General features: G+C 37.1%; 1 protein-coding gene across 2 annotated transcripts in view; it reads left to right on the forward strand.

Annotated features, from left to right (window-relative positions):
• Positions 1–21488, forward strand: part of EXOC6B (exocyst complex component 6B) — a 714846-nt gene that overhangs the window by 423186 nt on the left and 270172 nt on the right. For both annotated transcript variants that reach the window (XM_036873122.1, XM_036873124.1), the window contains exon 18: positions 8833–9012. In XM_036873122.1, coding sequence (XP_036729017.1) covers positions 8833–9012 — 180 coding nt within the window. The remainder of the gene's footprint in view (positions 1–8832; positions 9013–21488) is intronic.

The following is a 21488-nucleotide window of genomic DNA, read 5'->3' on the forward strand; positions in this document are numbered from 1 at the left end:
TATGTGATTAAAAAAGTGATTCAAAAAGATAAAGAGAACTTCCCTGGTGGCGCAGTGGATAAAACTCGGCACTCCCAATGCAGGGGGCCCGGGTTCAATCCCTGGTCAGGGAACTAGATCCCAGGTGCATGCCACAACTAAGGGTTTGCATGCCACAACTAAGGAGCCTGTGTGCTGCAACTAAGGAGCCGGTGAGCCACAACTAAGGAGCCATGAGCCGCAACTAAGGAGCCCACGTGCTGCAACTAAGACCTGGTGCAACCAACTAAATAAATAAATATTAAAAAAAGAAAAGATAAAGAAAACTGACATAACTATGAACAAGTTATTAAAAACTTCTTAAAACTGGGGAAGATTCACATGATTTTACCAGTGAATTCATTTAGGCTTTCATGAAACAGATAATTTCTGTATAATTTAAACTACTCCATACCATAGAGAAAAATGGAAAATATCTCAGTTAATTTTTGTGAAGTCAACATAACAACGACTCAAAAACTGAAAAAAAAAAAAAAAAGGTTCTGAAGACCCTAGGGGCAGGACAGAAATAAAGACGCAGACATAGAGAATGGACTTGAGGACATGGGGAGGGGGAAGGGTAAGCTGGGATGAAGTGAGAGAGTGGCACGGACATATATACACTACCAAATGTAAAATAGATAGCTAGTGGGAAGCAGCCGCATAGCACAGGGAGATAAGCTCAGAGCTTTGTGTCCACCTAGAGGGGTGGGATAGGGAGGGTGGGAGGGAGATGCAAGAGGGAGGAGATATGGGGATATATGTATATGTACAGCTGATTCACTTTGTTGTAAAGCAGAAACTAACACACCATCGTAAAGCAATTATACTCCAATAAAGATGTTAAAAAAAAAGATAATAGCAATTGATAAGATAAATATTAGAGCAACAGAAAAAGAGAGATTTGGTCATAAAATGAGGTTAGCTAATATTTAATAAGCTCATGATTCCCTCAGCTGTGCCAGGCTCTTTATGAAAGTTATTAGATTTAATGAATGTGTTAAAACTATGGAAAAAAATATAGTAGCTGAAATTAAGTTTAAAAAGAAAACTAGAGAAACCGTAAAATCCCTGAACAATTAAAGACAAATATTGTTGTAAAAATCATAAATAATAAAATATCAAACAAAATCCGGAAGTGCATAGAAAGCAGGGATAAAGTAATGTTAAGAATGCAAGGATGATTAGTATTAGAAAGTTGTTTAAAATTATTCACTACTGTAATAGATCAGGTGAGAAAAAATGCATGAGTATTTAAAAAGATACTAAAAAGGTATTTTATGTAAGGCCACATCTCTTCCTGATAAAATCTCTTAGTAAACCCCTCTATCAGTAATTGACAGATCCAGGAGGCAGAAAATTAGTAAGGATATTGTTGAACTGAATGGTGCTATCAATCAGCTAGATCAAATTGACATTTATAGAATACTTCATCTAACAACAGCGTAATACATATTCTTCTCAAGCTCATAAGAACATTCACCAAGACAGACCATGTTTTGGGTATTAAAGCACATCTTAAAAAATTTTAAAGAATAAAAATCATATAAAGCTTGCTCTCAGACCAAATGGAATTAAACCCTGGAAATAAATAACAGAAAGATAGCTAGAAAATACCCAAATATTTGGAGATTAACCAGCACACTTCAGAAAAACACTTGGGTCAAAGAAAAGTTTCAAGAGAAATTAAACAGTACTAAATTAAAGTATAACTTACTAAAATTTGTGGCATCAGTGAAAGCACTGCTTATAGGGAAATTTATAGCATTAATTGCCTAAATTCCAAAAGAAGAAATTTCACGATCAGTAATCTAAGCTTCTACCTTAGGAAACTAGGGAAAGAAGAGCAAATTAAATCCAAAATAATCAAAAGAAAAGAAAAATTAGAGCAGAAATAATTGAAAACAGAAAAGCAAAGGAGAAAACCAATGAAACCAAACATGGGTTTTTAGAAAGATCAATAAAATTGATAAACTTTGAGTTAGGCTGACCAATAATAAAAGAGAGAAGACACAAATTACTAATATCATAAATGAAAAAGAGGCCATCACTACTGATTCCATGGACATTAAAAGATTAATAAGGGCATATTATGAACAACTCTATATCCACGAATTAACAACCTACATAAATTGAACCAATTTTTTCAAAGACACAATTTACCAGAACTCACACAAGGAGTAATTATCTAAATAGCCTTATATCTGTTGAAGAAATTGAATCAATAATTAATGGCTTTTGAAAACAGAAAACACCAGGCCCAGTTGAAAGAAGTTGAACAAGACACAAGTAAATGGAAAGATATTCAATGTTCATTTATTGGAAGAATTAATATTGTTAAAATGTCCAAGCTACCCAAAGTGAACTACAGATTCAATGCAATCCCTATCAAAATGGTACTTTTTTTACAGAAATTGAAAACAAAAATATTATAATTTGTATGGAACCACAAAAGACTCTGAAAATCCAAAGCAATCTTGAGAAAGAACAAAGCTGGAAACAACACACTTCCTGATTTCAAATTATAAAGCTATCGTAATGAAAACAGTATGGTATTGGCCTACAAACAGACACATAGATAAATGGAATAGATTGGAGATCCCAGAAGTAAGCCTATAAATATATGGTCGATTAATTTATGACAAAGGGGCCAAGAATATACAATGAGGAAAGGATAGTTTCTTAAATAAGTGGTTTTGGTGAAACTGGACAGCCACATGCAAAAGAATGAAACTGGATCTCTGTCTTATACCATAGACACAAATCAACTCAAAATGGATTGGAGACTTGAATGTAAGACTGAATCCATAACACTCCTAGAAGAAAACATAGGGGGTAACTTCTTTGACATTGGTCTTGGAGGTGATTTTTTGGAGTTGACACCAAAAGCGAAGGCAATAAAATCAAGAATAAACAAGTGGGACTTCAGCAAACTAAAATCTTTTTGTACAACAAAGAAACCATCAACAGAATGAAAAAGCAACCAATGGAATGGGAGAAAATATTTGCAAATCATGTATCTGGTAAGGGGTTAATATCCAAAAAATACAAAGAACTCATACAACTCAATAGCAAAAAACAATCTGATTAAAAAATGGGCAGAGTAACTGAATAGACATTTTTCCAAAGAAGACATACGAATGGGCAACATGTAAATGAAAAGATGTTCAACATCACAAATTTTTAAGGAAATGCAAATCAAAACTACAATGAGATATTACCTTACATGTTAGAGTGGTATCATCAAAAAGATAAGAGATAGGGTATATATCCAGAGAAAATTCTAATTTGAAAATATACATGCACCCCAGTGTTCATAGTGCACTATTTACAATAGACAAGACATGGAAGCAAGCTAAATGTCCATCAACAGATCAATGGTTAAAGAAGATGTGGTATATATATATACAATGGAATACTACTCAGCCATAAAAAAGAACGAAATAATGCCATTTGCAGCAACATGGATGGATCTAGAGATTATCATACTAAGTAAAGTAAATCAGACAGAGAAAGACAAATGCCATATATCACTTATATGTGGAATCCAAAATATGATACAAATGAACTTATTTACAAAACAGAAGTAGACCCACAGACATAGGAAACAAACTTATGGTTACCAAGGGGGAAAGGGGATGGGGGAAGGATAAATTAGGAGTTTGGGATTAGCAGATACAAACTAGTATATATAAAATAGATAAATAAAAAAGTCCTACTGTATATTACAGGGAACTATATTCAATATCTTGTAATAAACCGTAATGGAAAAGAATATATATGTGTGTGTGTGTGTGTGTGTGTGTGTGTATGTGTGTGTGTGTGTGTGTGTATATATATATATATATATATATATATACACACATATAAAATATATGTATAGCTGTACTTTGCTGTACACCAGAAACTAACTTAACATTGTAAATCGACTATACTTCTATTAAAAAAAAAGACACAAGAGATAACAAATGCTGGCAAGGATGTGGAGAAAAGGGAACCCTTGTGTACTGTTGGTGGGAATGTAAGCTGGTACAGCCACTATGGAAAACAGTATGGCGGTTCCTCAAGAAATTAAAAATAGAACTACCATATGATCCAGCAATTCTACTTCTGGGTGTATATTCAAAGGAATCAATATCTTGAAGAGTTATGTATACTTTCACATTCATTACAGCATTAATCAAAATAGTCAAGATATGCAAAAAACCTAAGTGTCTATTAATGGATGAATAGCTAAATTATACACACCCATACACACACACACCCCATACACACAGTGGAATATTATTCAGCCATTAAAAAAAGAAGAAAATCCTGGTCAGTTGCAAAAACATGGATGAACCTAGAAGGCATTATGCAAAATGAAATAAACCAGACAGACAAATACTTCATGGTATCATTTATATGTGGAATCTAACAAAAAAAGTTGAACTCATAGAAACAAAGAGTAGAAAAATTATTGCCAGGGCTGGGGGGTGAAGAAATAGAGGTTGATAAAAGGATACAAACTTTCAATTGTAAGATGAATAGTCTGAGCATCTAGTATATAACAATGTGACTATAGTTGATTACACTATTGTATAAATGATAATTGCTAAGAGAGTAGAACTTCAATGTTCTCACCAAAACAAACAAAAAAAAGTTAATATGTGAGGTGATAGCTGTGTTAATTAACTTGATGTGGGGAATCCTTCTGCAGTGTATATATTTAGTCATTATGTTTTTCATTTTGAATATCTTACAACTTGTCAGTTATATGCTAATTAAACTGAAAGAAATTCTACCTAATATTTAAGGATGAAATTTCACCACTTCTCTATAATATTTTCCAGGAAATAGAAGCAGAGAGAATACTACGTAACTCACTGTATGAGGCCAGCATTACCATAATACCAGCCAGACATCGCAGGAAAGGAAAACTACAGACTAATATTTCTCATGAACTTAGATACAGAATCCTCAACAAAATATTATGACATTGAATCCAACAATGTATCAGAATTATACACTACCACCAAACGGGTCTGCAAGACTTATTCAACATCAAAAATCAAGTATTGTAATTCATCACATTAATGGGCTAAAGAAGAACAATTATAGAATCATATTAATAGATATAGAAAATGCATTTGACAAAATCCAGCACCTATTCATGATAAAAACCTCTCAGCTAACTATAATAGAAGGGGAACATCCTCAACTTGGTAAAGAACATCTACAAAAGTCCTACAAATAACATCATACCTGATAGTGAGAAACTAGAAACTTTCCTGCTAAAATCATGAAAAAGGCCGGGATGTCCTTTTATACCACTCTTATTCAACATTCAGTAAGCCATGAAATAAAAGATTTACAGACTGGGAAGATAGAAATAAAACTGACTTAGTTTACAGACGACATGATTGTCTAAGTAGAAAATATGAAAGAATTAACAATAACAAAAATACTGCTGGAAGTAATAAACGAATGTAGTAAGGTTCAGCATATAAAATTGATATACAAGTTACTTGCTTTATCATTATACCAGTAACAAATAACTGGAATTTGTAATTAAAAACATAATGCTATTTACATTAACATTGAAAAAAGAGAGAAATAGGTATAAATCTAACAAGATAAACAAGATCTACGTGAGAAAACCTGTAAAACTGTGATAAAAAGTAATCAAAGAAGTAAGATCTAAATAAGTGGAGATATGTTCCTTATTCGTGGATAAGAAGACTCAATATTTTATCAAGATATCAGTTCTTTTCAACTTAATCTAAAGATTCAGTCCCAGTCCAAATTCCAGCAACTTATTTTGTGGATATTGACATATTGTTTCCGAAGTTTATATGGAGAGGCAAAACACCCAGAATAGTCAACACAATATTGACGGAGAACAATGTTGGAGAACTGACACTACCTGACTTCAAGACTTACTATAAAGCTACAGTAATCAAGACAGTGTGGTATTCGCAAAAAAAAAAAAAAGATAATTAGGTCAAGGGAACAACATAGGAGCCCAGAAATAGACTCTCGCAAATATAGTCAACTGATTGTTGACATGCAGTAAACTCAGTTTAATGGAGAAATGAAAGTCTTTTCAATAAATGTTGTTGAAACAACTCGACGTCCACCTGCAAAAAAGAAAAAAAAAATGAACCTAGACACAGATGTTACACTTTAAAATTGAGTTAAAAATTTGAGTTTGAGTTAAACTCAAAAAAATTTGAGTTAATTGAGTTAAAAATTAACTCAAAAGGGATCACAGACTTACATATGAAACACAGCACTATAAAACTCTTAGAAGATAACATAAGGGAAAATGTTGGTGACCTTGGGTTTGGCTATGACTTAAGGTACACCAACCAGAACACGATCCATCACAGAAAATACTGATAAGATGGACTTCATTAAAATGAAAAACTTCTGCTGTCGAAAAGACACTGTTAAAAGAATGAAAAGAAGGAGAAAATGTTTGTAAAATGCATATCTAATAAAGGACTTATATCCAAAATATACAAAGAATGGGTAAAAGTCAACAATAAGAAAATTAAAAAGTGGGTTTAACGTGGGTTCACTTTAAAAATGGGCAAAAGATCCGAATAGATACCACACCAAAGGATGGAGAGGGAGTTATAAGTTAAAACAACAATGAGATACCTTTGTACAACTCTTAAAAAGGCTAAAACTGAAAACACTGACAACAAATGCTGGAGCAGTAGCAGCTCTCATTCATTGCTGGTGCTAATACAAAATGGTAATGTTATTTTGAAAGACAATTTGTCAGTTTCTTACAAGGCTAAACAGAAATAGTCTTCCCATGCAATTCACCGGTCATGCTTCTTGGTAACTATCCAAGTGAATTGAAATGTTAAGCTACACAAAAACTTACACGTAAATCATTACAGCAGCATTATTCATAATTGACTACACTCAGAAGCTATCAAGATGTCCTTCAATAGGTAAATGGATAAACAAACTATGATACATCCTGACAATGGAATATTATTCAGTGATGAAAAGGAATGAACTGTCAAGCCATAGAAAGACATGGAGGAAAATTAACTGCACATTGCTAAGTAAAATAAGCCAATCAGCTACATACATGGTTCCCAGTATAAGACATTGTAGAAAGGCAAAGTTCTGGAGAAAGTAAAAAGATGGTTTGTTTCCAGGATTTGGGGGATGAGCAAAGGAGGGCTGGATAGAGCAGAGTGGATTTTTATGGCAAGAAAAACTATTCTGTACAATTCTGTAATAGTGAATACATGACATTATCCATCTGTAAGTACCCATGGAACTGTACAACACAATAGTAAACCCTGATGCAAACTGTGAACTTTAGTTAATAATAAAATATCAATATCGGTTCATCTATTGTAACAAATGTTCCACACTAATGCAAGGTTTTTTAAATAGGGGAAACAGTGGGAGGGGGATGGTGGGCAGTATCTGCAAATGCTCTGTACTTTCTGCTCAATTTTTCTTTAAGCCCAGATTTCTAGAAAAAATGTTTATTTATTAAAAGAAAACTTAGTAAGATGGGAATTCAAGGCCAGTATTAAATTATCATACAAGTAAGTAAATATGTAAGCAGAGAAATGCTCTTAGAACTGTGTTCATATAAGTAAACATAGTCAATGCCTATATTATAGTATGTAAATACCTGTAAAATTATGCAGCCATTAAAAAGGTGAAAATGGAGAGGAGGGTATGAGTTCGAGTAAAATTTTGGGGTTAGAATTTATAGGACACCGTGACTATGAAGGAATGAATGGAATCCAATATGTTGCTTAAATCTCTGCCTTGGCCTGAAATGAACAGGAGAAGAGTGGGAATTATGATTATTCTCATCCTGGACTTACAGTATTCAAAGTTTCTGTGAGCCATAATGCAGGAAACAATCAGAAATATGGGTCTTTAACAAGAAAGGGTTTGGACAGATATAGTGGAAGCCATAGGAGGTGATGAAATCATCCAGCGAAAGTGAGAGGATTAGAGGCCAGAAAAGTAAAAGTAAAACTATGTCCTGAAAGCCAACAGAGAACAGGGTAAGCTCAGACTGAAAAATGGATACTGGATATGTTAGCCTGGCAGTCATGGATTACCCTGGACCAATCCATGTTGATGCGTTGTTAGATTGCAGCATAGACTATTTTGTCCTAAAAATGTTTTTCTTGGAGCTTTAGTCCCATAACACTTCTTAGAGCCTTTTATATGCCAGTGTAAATCAAGGCTCTTTTAAACTGGGTTTCTCAGACTTAATTGATCTAGGAACTTTTTTGCTGTCATTTAAGCATTTTTCAGGACTATTGTTAATTAGAGCCTATTTTAGGAAATGTGTGCCAATCTTTGAAGAAACTTGATTATAAAGACTCTAGAAAGGTAGGATAGTAACTAGTGAGAACATACAGCATTAAATTAGAAACTTCAGGATACTTAAAATAAGCAAAGTGAAGAGACTAGCGACTATAAGAGAGGTTGATATTGCAGGAAGGGAGGTTCTTGGAATCCCAGAAGAGAAGAAAGAGAATAGGATCCTGAGAATGAGTGTAGTTTGGAACATAGGTAAGAAGGTACAAAGGATGCAGATAGCTGAGGGCAGTGAAGGCAGTTTCTCTATTTGGTGAATCAATATAATAATTTGTCTTGCAGTTACAAAATAGAAAGGACTCTACTGAGCTTTTGAAAACAAGAAAAATTAATGGAGACTGTGATATTACTTGATATTCTAAATTATGTTACTTAGTTTGAGATGTCTCCAAGCAGAGATTTCTGCTTTGCTTATACTGGAATTTTGAATGGTCATTCAAATTTCATATTTCACAGGATGCCAGACATGCAGCTGAAGAAGAGATTTATACCAACTTAAACCAGAAGATTGACCAGTTTCTACAGCTGGCTGACTATGACTGGATGACAGGAGATTTGGGCAACAAAGCTAGTGATTACCTAGTAGACCTCATTGCCTTTCTACGTAGCACCTTTGCTGTCTTCACACACCTTCCTGTAAGTGACCATTGCTTTTACTTTGTCCATCATATAGAAAAAAGGGTTCTTAAAATCTAGATTGGTGAAATATGTTTGTTTCTGCTTTAACTAGCCAGGAAGCTGTGGATATACAAGCTCACACTATAATTATCATCCCTTAACAAGATTTAAAGACCTCTTTCATCATTTTTTTGTTGACATTTGCACTTTGTTTATTCTGGAAATGGTTCCTAATATTATGTCTACTTATATCCCTCCTAACTTCAAGGTAATTAGTAGAAACATAATGAATGCCTTGGTAGAAGTAGAATAGAAAATTAGGAATTAGAATTTTAGATATGTATTTTTAAATTCTAGAATGTCCATTTAAAGCTTTTTATATCCTCAAATTCTCTGGTGAAATTCTCCATCATTTTTCCAATTTGTCTATCTTTTCTCTATTTTCTTGAACATATTTATCACAGACTTTTAAAAATTGAAGTATAGTTGATTTACAATATTATATTAGGGACTTCCCTGGCAGTCCAGTGGTTACGACTCTGCTCCCAATTCAGGGGACATGGGTTCGATCCCTCGTCAGGGAACTAAAATACCGAATGCCTCACGGTGCAGCCAAAAAAAAAAAAAGTCACAATATTATATTAGTTTCAGGTGTACAGCATAGTGATTTAGTATTTTTACAGATTTTACTCCATTAAAAGTTATTATGAGATAATGGCTATAATTCCATGTGCTATATGATATATCCTTGTTGCTTATCTATTTTATACATAGTAGTTTTGTATCTCTTAATCCCTTTCTCCTGTCTTGTCCCTCCCTCTTTCCCTCTTTTCTATTGTTTCTTGATCTCTATTTTATTTATTTCCTCTCTAATCTTTATTATTTCCTTCCTTCTGATGACTTTGGCCTTTGTTTGTCTTTTTCTAATTTCTTTAAGTGGTTGGTTAGATACTTTATTTGAGGCTTTACTTATTTCTTGAGGAAGGCCTGTATTGCTATAAACTTCCCCCTTAGAACTGCTTTTGCTGCATCTCATAGATTTTGGAGTGTTGTGTTTCCTTTTTCCTTTGTCTCAATGTATTTTCTGATTTCCTCTTTGATTTCTTCATTGACCAGTTGGTTTTGTAGTAGCATGTTGTTTAGTCTCCACATGTTCATGCTTTTCCCATTTTTCTTCCTGTAATTGAGTTCTAATTTTATACCATTGTAGTGGGGGGAAATGCTTGATATAATATCTATCTCCTTAAATTTGTTCAGCCTTATTTTGTGGCCCAGCATGTGATCTGTCCTGGAGAATGTTCCATGTGCACTTGAAAGGAATGTGTATTCTGCTGTTTTTGGATGAAATGTCCTGTAGATATCTTTTAAGTTTAACTGTTCAAGTGTGTCATTTAAGACCACTGTTATATGATTGATTTTCTGTCTGGATGATATGTTCATTGATGTAAGTGAGGTATGAAAGTTCCCTATTGTTATGGTATTATTGTCAATTTCTCCCTTTATGTCTGTGAATATTTGCTTTATATATTTAGGTGCCCCTGTATTGGGTGTACATACTAATGAGTGTAATATCCTTGTCTTGTATTGATCCCCTTATCATTGTATAATGCCCTTCTTTGTCTTTTGTGATAGCCTTTGTTTGAAAGTCTATTTTGTCTGAAGTGAGTATTGTTACCCTGGCTTTCTTATTGTTCCTGTTTGCGTAAAATATCTTTTTTCATTGCCTCACCTTCTTTATGTATGTGAGTTTCTTAGGCAACATATAGAAGGGTCTTGTTTTTTCATTTAATCAGCCACCCTGTGTCCTTTGAGTGAGCATTTGTCCATTGATATTTAAAGTAATTATTAATAGGTATGTACTTATTGCCATTTTGTCACTTGTTTTCTGCTTGTTCATGTAGTTCTTCTCTGTTCATTTTTTCTTCTCTTTGTTTCTTCCCTTGTGGTTTTGTTGATTTTCTTTAGTAGTATATACCAGAGAACTCCTAGATGTTTTCATTTTTTACAATTTGCTCTTTTCTTTTGCTGCTCTGATTGGGTGATTTACATTATTCTACCAGATCACTTATGCATTCTTCTGTATCACTTAGTTTGCTATTCATTCCTCCTAGTGTGCTTTTAATTTCAGCTGTTGAATTCTTCATTTCTGATTGGGTCTTTTAAAATATTTTCTAGTTTCTTATTAAAGTTATTAGCGTGTAGATAGATTCTTTCCCCTAATTCAGTTAACATTTTTTATAACCAGTGGTTTGAATTCTTTTTCAGGTAAATTGTTTATTTATGTATCATTATTTTTTCAGCTGTTTTTTCTTGCTCTTTCAATTGAGAACAGTTCTTCTGCCATTGCCTTTTGCTTAACTTTCTCTGTTTCTATGAGTTTTGGTGAAACAGTTACCTATTGTGGTCTTGAAGGGGTGTTCTTATGTGGCAGCATCCCTATGTGTGCCCAGTGCCTTTGGTGGGAGAGCTGGATTTGGTGTGGAAACAAGTCACATCTTCCCTCAGGATGTGCTGGTAGCTATCAGCTTGGTAGGGAGTGGGGCTAGAGATGGAGGAGCTAGAGCTGGCACCAGGTGTGAAGTGGGACTTCCCCTCTGCTCAGTGGCCATGACCACCCTATGAGGGGTGGGGTCTGATCCCAAATTCCTGGAGCAGAAGCCCTGAGGGTCTGGCCTGGGCCAGCTCTGTTCCCTTTAACTGTGTGTTTCCCCCTTTTTCCACACTGGGAGGCTTGCCCAAGTGGTGGGAAGTGCTGAAGTAAGTTGGGTCCATGGGGTCTCTTGGCCTGTGTTGATTGCACACAGAGGTTCAAGCTGTCTATGATATGCTGCCTGTATAGGTTCCCACAATTGTTTCCCTCACAGCTGATCACTGCCCCCATCCCTGCTGCCCCTGCCCTGTTGTGGAGCCACACTATAGAGCTGTTGTTGTCTATGTGGACTTTCAGTATCAGGAGTTGAGCTATGCTCGAGTGCTGCCATCAGAGATTTGGGCTTCTTGTGATGTTCTGCTTGAGTAAGCATTAACATTGACCCCAATCCCACCCAGCCTCCGCCCGAAGACCAGGTTGTCTCTGCGTCCCAAGATCAAGTTTTCTCCCTGGTCATGACCACCCCAGATTTAATGCCCTGCTGCGACATGGAGTGAGCAGCACTGGTGCATCGGCTCGGCTCAGGCTGAGGCATGCACTGAGGCAGTTGTGGGAAACCTGGCAGCCACTAGAGCAGAACTCTTTCCACCCTGCCTTGAGGGCAACCCAGCACTCATGTGCTCTTCATGAGCAGCGTTCAGGCTTCCCACTGCCCCCCTGTTAGTCCCAGTGGTCCTCCAACCAACCAAGGAGGCTTGTCTCTCCTGCACAGGACCCCAGACTTGGGCATCCAATCTGTGGCTCTCACCACTCACTCCCCAGGGCAGGTGTCCACCCATGTATTCTTCCTGTTACTCTGAGTCACCTCCCAGGAACACAGGGCCAAACCCAATCGCTTTCTTCCCATCCTGCCTGATTACCTGCGTATCTTTCTTACAGCCTTGTTTGTACAGGATTCCTTCTGCCAGTTTCCAGTTAGTTTTCGGTGAGAACTGTTCGACATGTAGATGTATTTTGACGTGTTCATGGGGAGATGTGAGCTCCATGTCCTCTTAATCCACTATCCTGATCCTCCTCCTCTACAGTTCTTTTAAAGACATTTATTAATGCCTGTGTGTAGTTCACCTACATATTGGTTTGATTTGTTTCTGAAGTTTTGTTTTTTTGGGGTTTTTTTTTTTGTTGTTTTCAGTTATATGGTCCTATCTCTTCCTACCATTTTTTGGTATATATTAGACATTGTTTTTAAAATATGTAGAGGTTCCAAATGATATCACCTGCCACCAGAATCAGTTCATCCTTTCCCTTACTAAGTAGCTAGAATGAGTGGGTGGGTTGTGGTTTGAGCCTTATCATCTTAATCCAATCATGGATTGATCCGGGTTGAGCTTGGGTTGCAGTTGTAATGTACCTTTGGTTGACCTTTTTTTAATTTAATTGTATTGTATTTTTTTCACATCTTTATTGGAGTATAATTGCTTTACAATGGTGTGTTAGTTTCTGCTGTATAACAAAGTGAATCAGCTATACATATACATATATCCCCATATCTCTTCGCTCTTGCGTCTCCCTCCCTCCAACCCTCCCTATCCCACTCCTCTAGGGGGTCACAAAGCACTGAGCTGATCTCCCTGTGCTATGTGGCTGCTTCCCACTAGCTATCGGCTTTACATTTGGTAGTGTGTATATGTCCATGCCACTCTCTCACTTTGTCCCAGCTTCCCCTTCCCCTTCCCCATGTCTTCAAGTCCATTCTCTAGTAGGTCTGCGTCTTTATTCCTGTCTTGCCCCTAGGTTCTTCATGACTTTTTTTTTTTTTTAGATTCCATATATATGTGTTAGCATACGGTATTTGTTTTTCTCTTTCTGACTTACTTCACTCTGTATGACAGACTCTAAGTCCATCCACCTCACTACAAATAACTCAATTTCATTTCTTTTTATGGCTGAGTAATATTCCATTGTATATATGTGCCACATCTTCTTTATCCATTCATCTGTCGATGGACACTTAGGTTGCTTCCATGTCCTGGCTATTGTAAATAGAACTACAATGAACATTGTGGTACATGACTCTTTTTGAATTATGGTTTTCTCAGGTATATGCCCAGGAGTGGGATTGCTAGGTCGTATGGTAGTTCTATTTTTAGTTTTTTAAGGAACCTCCATACTGTTCTCCATAGTGGCTGTATCAATTTACATTCCCACCAACAGTGCAAGAGGGTTCCCTTTTCTCCACACCCTCTCCAGCATTTATTGTTTCTAGATTTTTTTAAGATGGCCATTCTGACTGATGTGAGGTGATATCTCATTGTAGTTTTGATTTGCATTTCTCTAATGATTAATGGTGTTGATCATTCTTTCATGTGTTTGTTGGGAATATGTATATCTTCTTTGGAGAAATGTCTCTTTAGGTCTTCTGCACATTTTTGGATTGGGTTGTTTGTTTTTTTAATATTGAGCTGCATGAGCTGTTTATATATTTTGGAGATTAATCCTTTGTCCATTGATTCATTTGCAAATATTTTCTCCCATTCTAAGGGTTGTCTTTTCGTCTTGTTTATGGTTTCCTTTGCTGTGCAAGAGCTTTTACGTTTCATTAGGTCCCATTTGTTTATCTTTATTTCCATTTCTCTAGGAGGTGGGTCAAAAAGGATCTTGCTGTGATTTATGTCATAGAGTGTTCTCCCTATGTTTTCCTCTAAGACTTTTATAGCATCTGGCCTTACATTTAGGTCTTTAATCCATTTTGAGTTTATTTTTGTGTATGGTGTTAGGGAGTGTTCTAATTTCATTTTTTTACATGTAGCTGTCCAGTTTTCCCAGCACCACTTACTTATTGAAGGGGCTTTCTTTTCTCCATTGTATACCCTTGCCTCCTTTATCAAAAATAAGGTGACTATATGTGTGAGGGTTTATCTCTGGGCTTTCTGTCCTGTTCCATTGATCTATATTTCTGTTTTTATGCCAGTACCATACTGTCTTGATTACTGTAGCTTTGTGGTATAGTCTGAAGTCCAGGAGCCTGATTCCTCCAGCTCCGTTTTTCTTTCTCAAGATTGCTTTGGCTATTCAGGGTCTTTTGTGTTTCCATACAAATTGTGAAATTTTTTGTTCTAGTTCTGTGAAAAATGCCAGTGGCAGTTTGATAGGGATTGCACTGAATCTGTAGATTGCTTTGGGCAGTAGAGTCATTTTCACAATGTTGAGTCTTCCAATCCAAGAACATGGTATATCTCTCCATCTGTTTGTATCATCTTTAATTTCTTTCATCAGTGTTTTATAGTTTGCTGAGTACAGGTGTTTTGTCTCCTTAGGTAGGTGTATTCCTAGGTATTTTATTCTTTTTGTTGCAATGGTAAATGGGAGTGTTTTCTTAATTTCACTTTCAGATTTTTCATCATTAGTATTTGGAATGCAAGAGATTTCTGTGCATTAATTTTGTATCCTGCTACTTCAGCAAATTCATTGATTAGCTCTAGTAGTCTTCTGGTAGGATCTTTAGGATCCTCTATGTATAGTATCACGTCATCTGCAAACAGTGACAGCTTTACTTCTTCTTTTCCAGTTTGGATTCCTTTTATTTCTTCTTCTTCTCTGATTGCTGTGGCTAAAACTTCCAAAACAATGTTGAATAATAGTGGTGAGAGTGGGCAACCTTGTCTTGTTCCTGATCTTAGTGGAAATGGTTTCAGGTTTTCACCACTGAGGATGATTTTGGCTGTGGGTTTGTCATATATGGCCTTTATTATGTTGAGGTAAGTTCCCTCTATGCCTACTTTCTGGAGGGTTTTTATCATAAATGGGTGTTGAATTTTGTCAAAAGCTTTTTCTGCATCTGTTGAGAAGATCATGTGGTTTTTATTCTTCAATTTGTTAATATGGTGTATCACATTGATTAATTTGCGTATATTGAAGAATCCTTGCATTCCTGGGATAAACCCCACTTGAACATGGTGTATGATCCTTTTAATGTGCTGTTGGATTCTGTTTGCCAGTATTTTGTTGAGGATTTTTGCATCTATGTTCATCAGTGATATTGGCCTGTAGTTTTCTTTCTTTGTGACATCTTTGTCTGGTTTTGGTTATCAGGGTGATGGTGGCCTCATAGGATAAGTTTGGGAGTGTTTCTCTCTCTGCTGTATTTTGGAAGAGTTTGAGAAGGATAGGTGTTAACTCTTCTCTAAATGTTTGATAGAATTCGCCTGAGAAGACATCTGGTCCTGGGCTTTTGTTTGGTAGATTTTTAATCACAGTTTCAAGTTCAGTGCTTGTGATTGGTCTGTTTATATTTTCTATTTCTTCCTGGTTCAGTCTTGGAAGGTTGTGCTTTTCTAAGAATTTGTCCATTTTTTCCATGTTGTCCATTTTATTGGCATATAGTTGCTTGTAGTAATCTCTCATGATCTTTTGTATTTCTGCAGTGTCAGTTGTTACTTCTCCTTTTTCATTTCTAATTCTGTTGATTTCAGTCTTCTCCCTTTTTTTCTTGATGAGTCTGGCTAATGGTTTATCAATTTTGTTTATCTTCTCAAAGAACCAGCTTTTAGTTTTATTGATCTTTGCTATTGTTTCCTTCATTTCTTTTTCATGTATTTCTGATCTGATCTTTATGATTTCTTTCCTTCTGCTAACGTTGGGGGCTTTTTGTTCTTTCTCTAATTGCTTTAGGTGTAAGGTTAGGTTGTTTATTTGAGATGTTTCTTGTTTCTTAGGGTAGGATTGTATTGCTATAAACTTCCCTCTTAGAACTGCTTTTGCTGCATCCCACAGGTTTTGGGTTATCATGTTTTCATTGTCATTTGTCTCTAGGTATTTTTTGATTTCCCCTTTTATTTCTTCAGTGATCTCTTGGTTATTAAGTAGTGTATTTTTTGGCCTCCATGTGTTTGTATCTTTTACAGATTTTTTCCTGTAATTGATATCTAGTCTCATAGTGTTGTGGTCAGAAAAGATACTTGATACAAATTCATATTTCTTAAATTTACCAAGGCTTGATTTGTGACCCAAGATATGATCTATCCTGGAGAATGTTCCATGAGCACTTTAGAAGAAAGTGTATTCTGTTGTTTTTGGATGGAGTGTCCTATAAATATCAAGTCCATCTTGTTTAATGTATCATTTAAGGTTTGTGTTTCCTTATTTATTTTCATTTTGGATGATCTGTCCATTGGTGAAAGTGGGGTGTTAAAGTCCCCTACTATTATTGTGTCAGTTTCCCCTTTTATGGTTATTAGCATTTCCCTTATGTATTGAGGTGCTCCTATGTTGGGTGCATAAATATTTACAATTGTTATATCCTCTTCGTCGATTGACCCCTTGGTCATTATGTAGTTTCCTTTGTCTCTTGTAATAGTCATTGTTTTAAAGTCTATTTTATCTGATATGAGAATTGCTACTCCAGCTTTCTTTTGATTTCCATTTCCATGGAATATCTTTTTCCATCCCCTCACTTTCAGTCTGTATGTGTCCCTAGGCCTGAGGTGGGTCTCTTGTAGACAGCATATATATGCTTCTTGTTTTTGTATCCATTCAGCCAGTCTATGTCTTTTGGTTGGAGCATTTAATCCATTTGCGTTTAAGGTAATTATCAATATGTATGTTCCTATTAGCATTTTCTTAATTGTTTTGAATTTGTTATTTTAGGTCTTTTCCTTCTCTTTTTTTTTCCTGCCTAGAGAAGTTCCTTTAGCATTTGTTGTAAAGCTGGTTTGGTGGTGCTGAATTCTCTTAGCTTTTGCTTGTCTGTAAAGGTTTTAATTTCTCCGTCAAATCTGAATGAGATCCTTGCTGGGTAGAGTAATCTTGGTTGTAGGTTTTTCCCTTTCATCACCTTAAATATGTCCTGCCACTCCCTTCTGACTTGCAGAGTTTCTGCTGAAAGATCAGCTGTTAACCTTATGGGGATTCCCTTGTGTGTTATTTGTTGATTTTCCCTTGCTGGTCTTAATATTTTTTCTTTGTATTTAATTTTTGATAGTTTGATTAATATGTGGCTTGGAATGTTTCTCCTTGGATTTATCCTGTATGGGACTCTCTGTGCTTCCTGGACTTGATTAACTATTTCCTTTCCCATATTAGGGAAGTTTTCAAATATAATCTCTTCAAATATTTTCTCAGTCCCTTTCTTTTTCTCCTCATCTTCTGGGACCCCTATAATTAGAATGTTGGTGCATTTAATATTGCCCCATAGTTCTCTGAGACTGTCCTTAATTCTTTTCATTTTTTTTTCTTTATTCTGCTCTGCAGTAGTTATTTCCACTATTTTATCTTCCAGGTCACTTATCCGTTCTTCTGCCTCAGTTATTCTGCTATTGATTCCTTGTAGAGAATTTTTAATTACATTTATTGTGTTGTTCATCATTGTTTGTTTGCTCTCTAGTTCTTCTAGGTCCTTGTTAAACGTTTCTTGTATTTTCTGTATTCTATTTCCAAGATTTTGGATCATCTTTACTATCATTATTCTGAATTCTTTTTCAGTTGGACTGCCTATTTCCTCTTCATTTGTTTGGTCTGGTGGGTTTTTACCTTGCTCCTTCATCTGCTGTGTGTTTCTCTGTCTTCTTATTTTGCTTAAGTTACTGTGTTTGGGATCTCCTTTTTGCAGGCTGCAGGTTTGTAGTTCTCTTGGTTTCGGTGTCTGCCCCCAGTGGCTAAGGTTGGTTCAGTGGGTTGTGTAGGCTTCCTGGTGGAGGGGAGTAGTGCCTGTGTTCTGGTGAATGAGGCTGGATCTTGTCTTTCTGGTGGGCAAGTCCACATCCGGTGGTGTGTTTTCGGGTTTCTGTGACCTTATTATGATTTTAGGCAGCCTCTGTGGTAATGGGTGGGGTTGTGTTGTTTCTTGCTAGTTTCTTGGCATGGGGTGTGCAGCACTGTAGCTTGCTGGTGATTGAGTGGAGCTGGGTCTTGGCGTTGAGATGGGGATCTCTGGGAGATTTTCACCGTTTGATATTACGTGGAGCTGGGAGGTCTCTGGTGGACCAATGTCCTGAACTTGGCTCTCCCATCTCAGAGGCACAGGCCTGACGCCCGGCTGGAGCACCAAACCCTGTCAGCCACATTGCTCAGAAGAAAAGGGAGGAAAAAAGAAAGAAAAAATTAAATAAAATAAAGTTATTAAAATAAAAAATGGAAAATAATTATTAAAAATTAAAAAAAAGAAAGAACAAACGAAGAGAGCAACCAAACCAAAAAACAAATCCACCAATGATAACAAGTGCTAAAAACTTTACTAAAGAAAAAAAAAAATACGGACAGACAGAACCCTATGACAAATGGTAGAAGCAAAGCTATAGAGACAAAATCACACACAGATGCATACCCATACACACTCACAAAAAGAGAGAAAGGAAAAATATATATATTTATCGTTGCTCCCAACATCCACCATCTCAATTTGGGATGATTCATTGTCTATTCAGGTATTCCACAGATGCAGGTACATCAAGTTGATTGTGGAGATTTAATCCACTGCTCCTGAGGCTGCTAGGAGAGATTTCCCTTTCTCTTCTTTGTTCACACAGCTCCCGGGGTTCAGCTTTGGATTTGGCCCTGCCTTTGTGTGTAGGTCTCCTGAGGGCATCTGTTCTTCGCTCAGACAGGACGGGGTTAAAGTAGCAGCTGATTAGGGGGCTCTGGCTCACTCAGGCCGGGGGGAGGGAGCGGTACGGAGGAGGCGGGGCGAGCCTGCGGCAGCAGAGGCAGGCGTGATGTTGCACCAACCTGAGGCGCTCCGTGTGTTCTCCCGGGGAAGTTGTCCCTGGATCACGGGACCCTGTCAGTGGCGGGCTGCACAGGCTCCCGGGAGGGGAGGTGTGGAGAGTGACCTGTGTTTGCACACAGGCTTTTTGCTGGCTGCAGCAGCAGCCTTAGCACCTCGTGCCCGTCTCTGGTGTCCACGCTGATAGCTGCAGCTCGTGCCCGTCTCTGGAGCTCGTTTAGGCAGTGCTCTTAATACCCTCTCCTCACGCCCCACGAAATAAAGTGGCAAGAAAAAGTCTCTTGCCTCTTCGGCAGTTCCAGACCTTTTCCCGGACACACTTCCAGCTAGCTGTGGTGAACTATCCCCCTTCAGGCTGTGTTCACGCAGCCAACCCCAGTTCTCTCCCTGCAATCTGACCTCCAAAGCCCGAGCCTCAGCTCCCAGCACCCACCCACCCCGGCGGGTGAGCAGACGAGCCTCTCGGGCTGGTGAGTGCTGGTCGGCACCGATCCTCCGTGTGGGAATCTCAACGCTTTTCCCTCCGCACCCCTGTGGCTGCGCTCTCCTCCGTGGCTCCGAAGCTTCCCCCCTCCGCCACCCCCGTCTCTGCCAGTGAAGGGGCTTCCTAGTGTGTGGAAACTTTTTCCTCCTTCACAGCTCCCTCCCACTGGTGCAGGTCCCGTCCCTATTCTTTTGTCTCTGTTATTTCTTTTTTCTTTTGCCCTACCCAGGTACGTGGGGAGTTTCTTGCCTTTTGGGCTGTCTGAGTTCTTCTGCAAGCATTCAGTAGGTGTTCTGTAGGAGTTGTTCCACATGTAGATGTATTTCTGATGTATTTGTGGGGAGGAAGGTGATCTCCACTTCTTACTCTTCTGCAATCTTGAAGGTCTCTTCTGGTTTACCTTTGTTGCTGGGATGTGGTTCTTCTGAGCTTTTAATGTGAGCCTGGCACATTATTGTCTCTTCAGTACTGAGAGGACTATGGAAATTTCTCCTTTTCAGATAAACTTATCTCTTCAGCCTCCTGCTTTTTTCAATTTTAGAATTTGGCAAATATTTTGAGTAGAAGTCTTACCCATATCAGCCATTGCCCACAGGAAAAAATGTGGTTAGAGACTGTCAATATCAATTCATTACTCCCTGAAGAGCTTTCAAGTTTCTACCTGAGATTCTCATGAATCCTCCCACTAGTGAGTCTTTTTTTCTCAAACACTGTGAGACTGCAGTAAATCTTACTTTGCTTTTGAAAGGTTTTGGCTTAGACCTTTATTTTCCTCAGCTGTGTAGCTTTAGAATTCAGAAAATGTCTTGAGGAGAAAGCTGGCTCTGAGATCTCTAATTTTGGCACTTCAGCCCCATGGAAGCAACAAAAATTCAGTGATTTTTTTTTTTCACCCTGGTAGCTACTCTCTGCCTGGACCTAACCCAGATTCTCAGTCTGTTTCTGTTCCTAGGTTTGCCAAATGCCTCCAGGGACAGCTTCAGATCCTCAGCTCACCTTTAACAGGTCTGCCTTCTTTGCAATTTTATTCCCTTTAGTTTTCATTGCTTCCCAGCCTTCTGGTGTCTTTAAATATACGTTTTCTCTAATTTTTTTTTACTACCTTTCCTAGTTTTTGGTGGGAGTATTGGCCTGTAGAAAACTAGGTCATTTCCTCAAGCTTCATCTTGATACCAAAGCCAGAGAAAGTAGCACAAAAGACAAAACTTACAAACTAATCTCACAGTTATGGATGAAAACAAATTTAGCAAGTCAATTCCAAAATATTTTAATAAGAAAGTAATTTAGCATTAGTATGTAGGATTTATTTTAGAAATACAAGGATGGTTTGATATTTAACAATCTAATAATATAATTTATCACAGTACTAGGTGAAGGAGATAAAGTATATGAACATCTTTATATATTCTAAAAAGACATTGTATAACATCCAGCCTGCATTTCTGATTTTTAAAAAAAGTTACTAAAATACAAGCAATATAATATTTCAGTAACATGATAAAGAGCATCTATGTGAAATTCAGCAGCCACCATAGACTTAGCAGTGGAAACTAAAAACATTTATTTGCATCAAATTCAGAAGAATGGTGAAGATTGTTCTCACCACTGCTTTAGAAGTTCTATCAAATAGCTATGGTAAAAAAGAGAATAAATTACAAATATTACAGTGAGCCATGTATCTTATCATTATTCATAGATTA

The sequence above is a fragment of the Balaenoptera musculus genome, chromosome 13 (genome assembly GCF_009873245.2).
Source record: "Balaenoptera musculus isolate JJ_BM4_2016_0621 chromosome 13, mBalMus1.pri.v3, whole genome shotgun sequence".
NCBI lineage: Eukaryota > Metazoa > Chordata > Mammalia > Artiodactyla > Balaenopteridae > Balaenoptera > Balaenoptera musculus.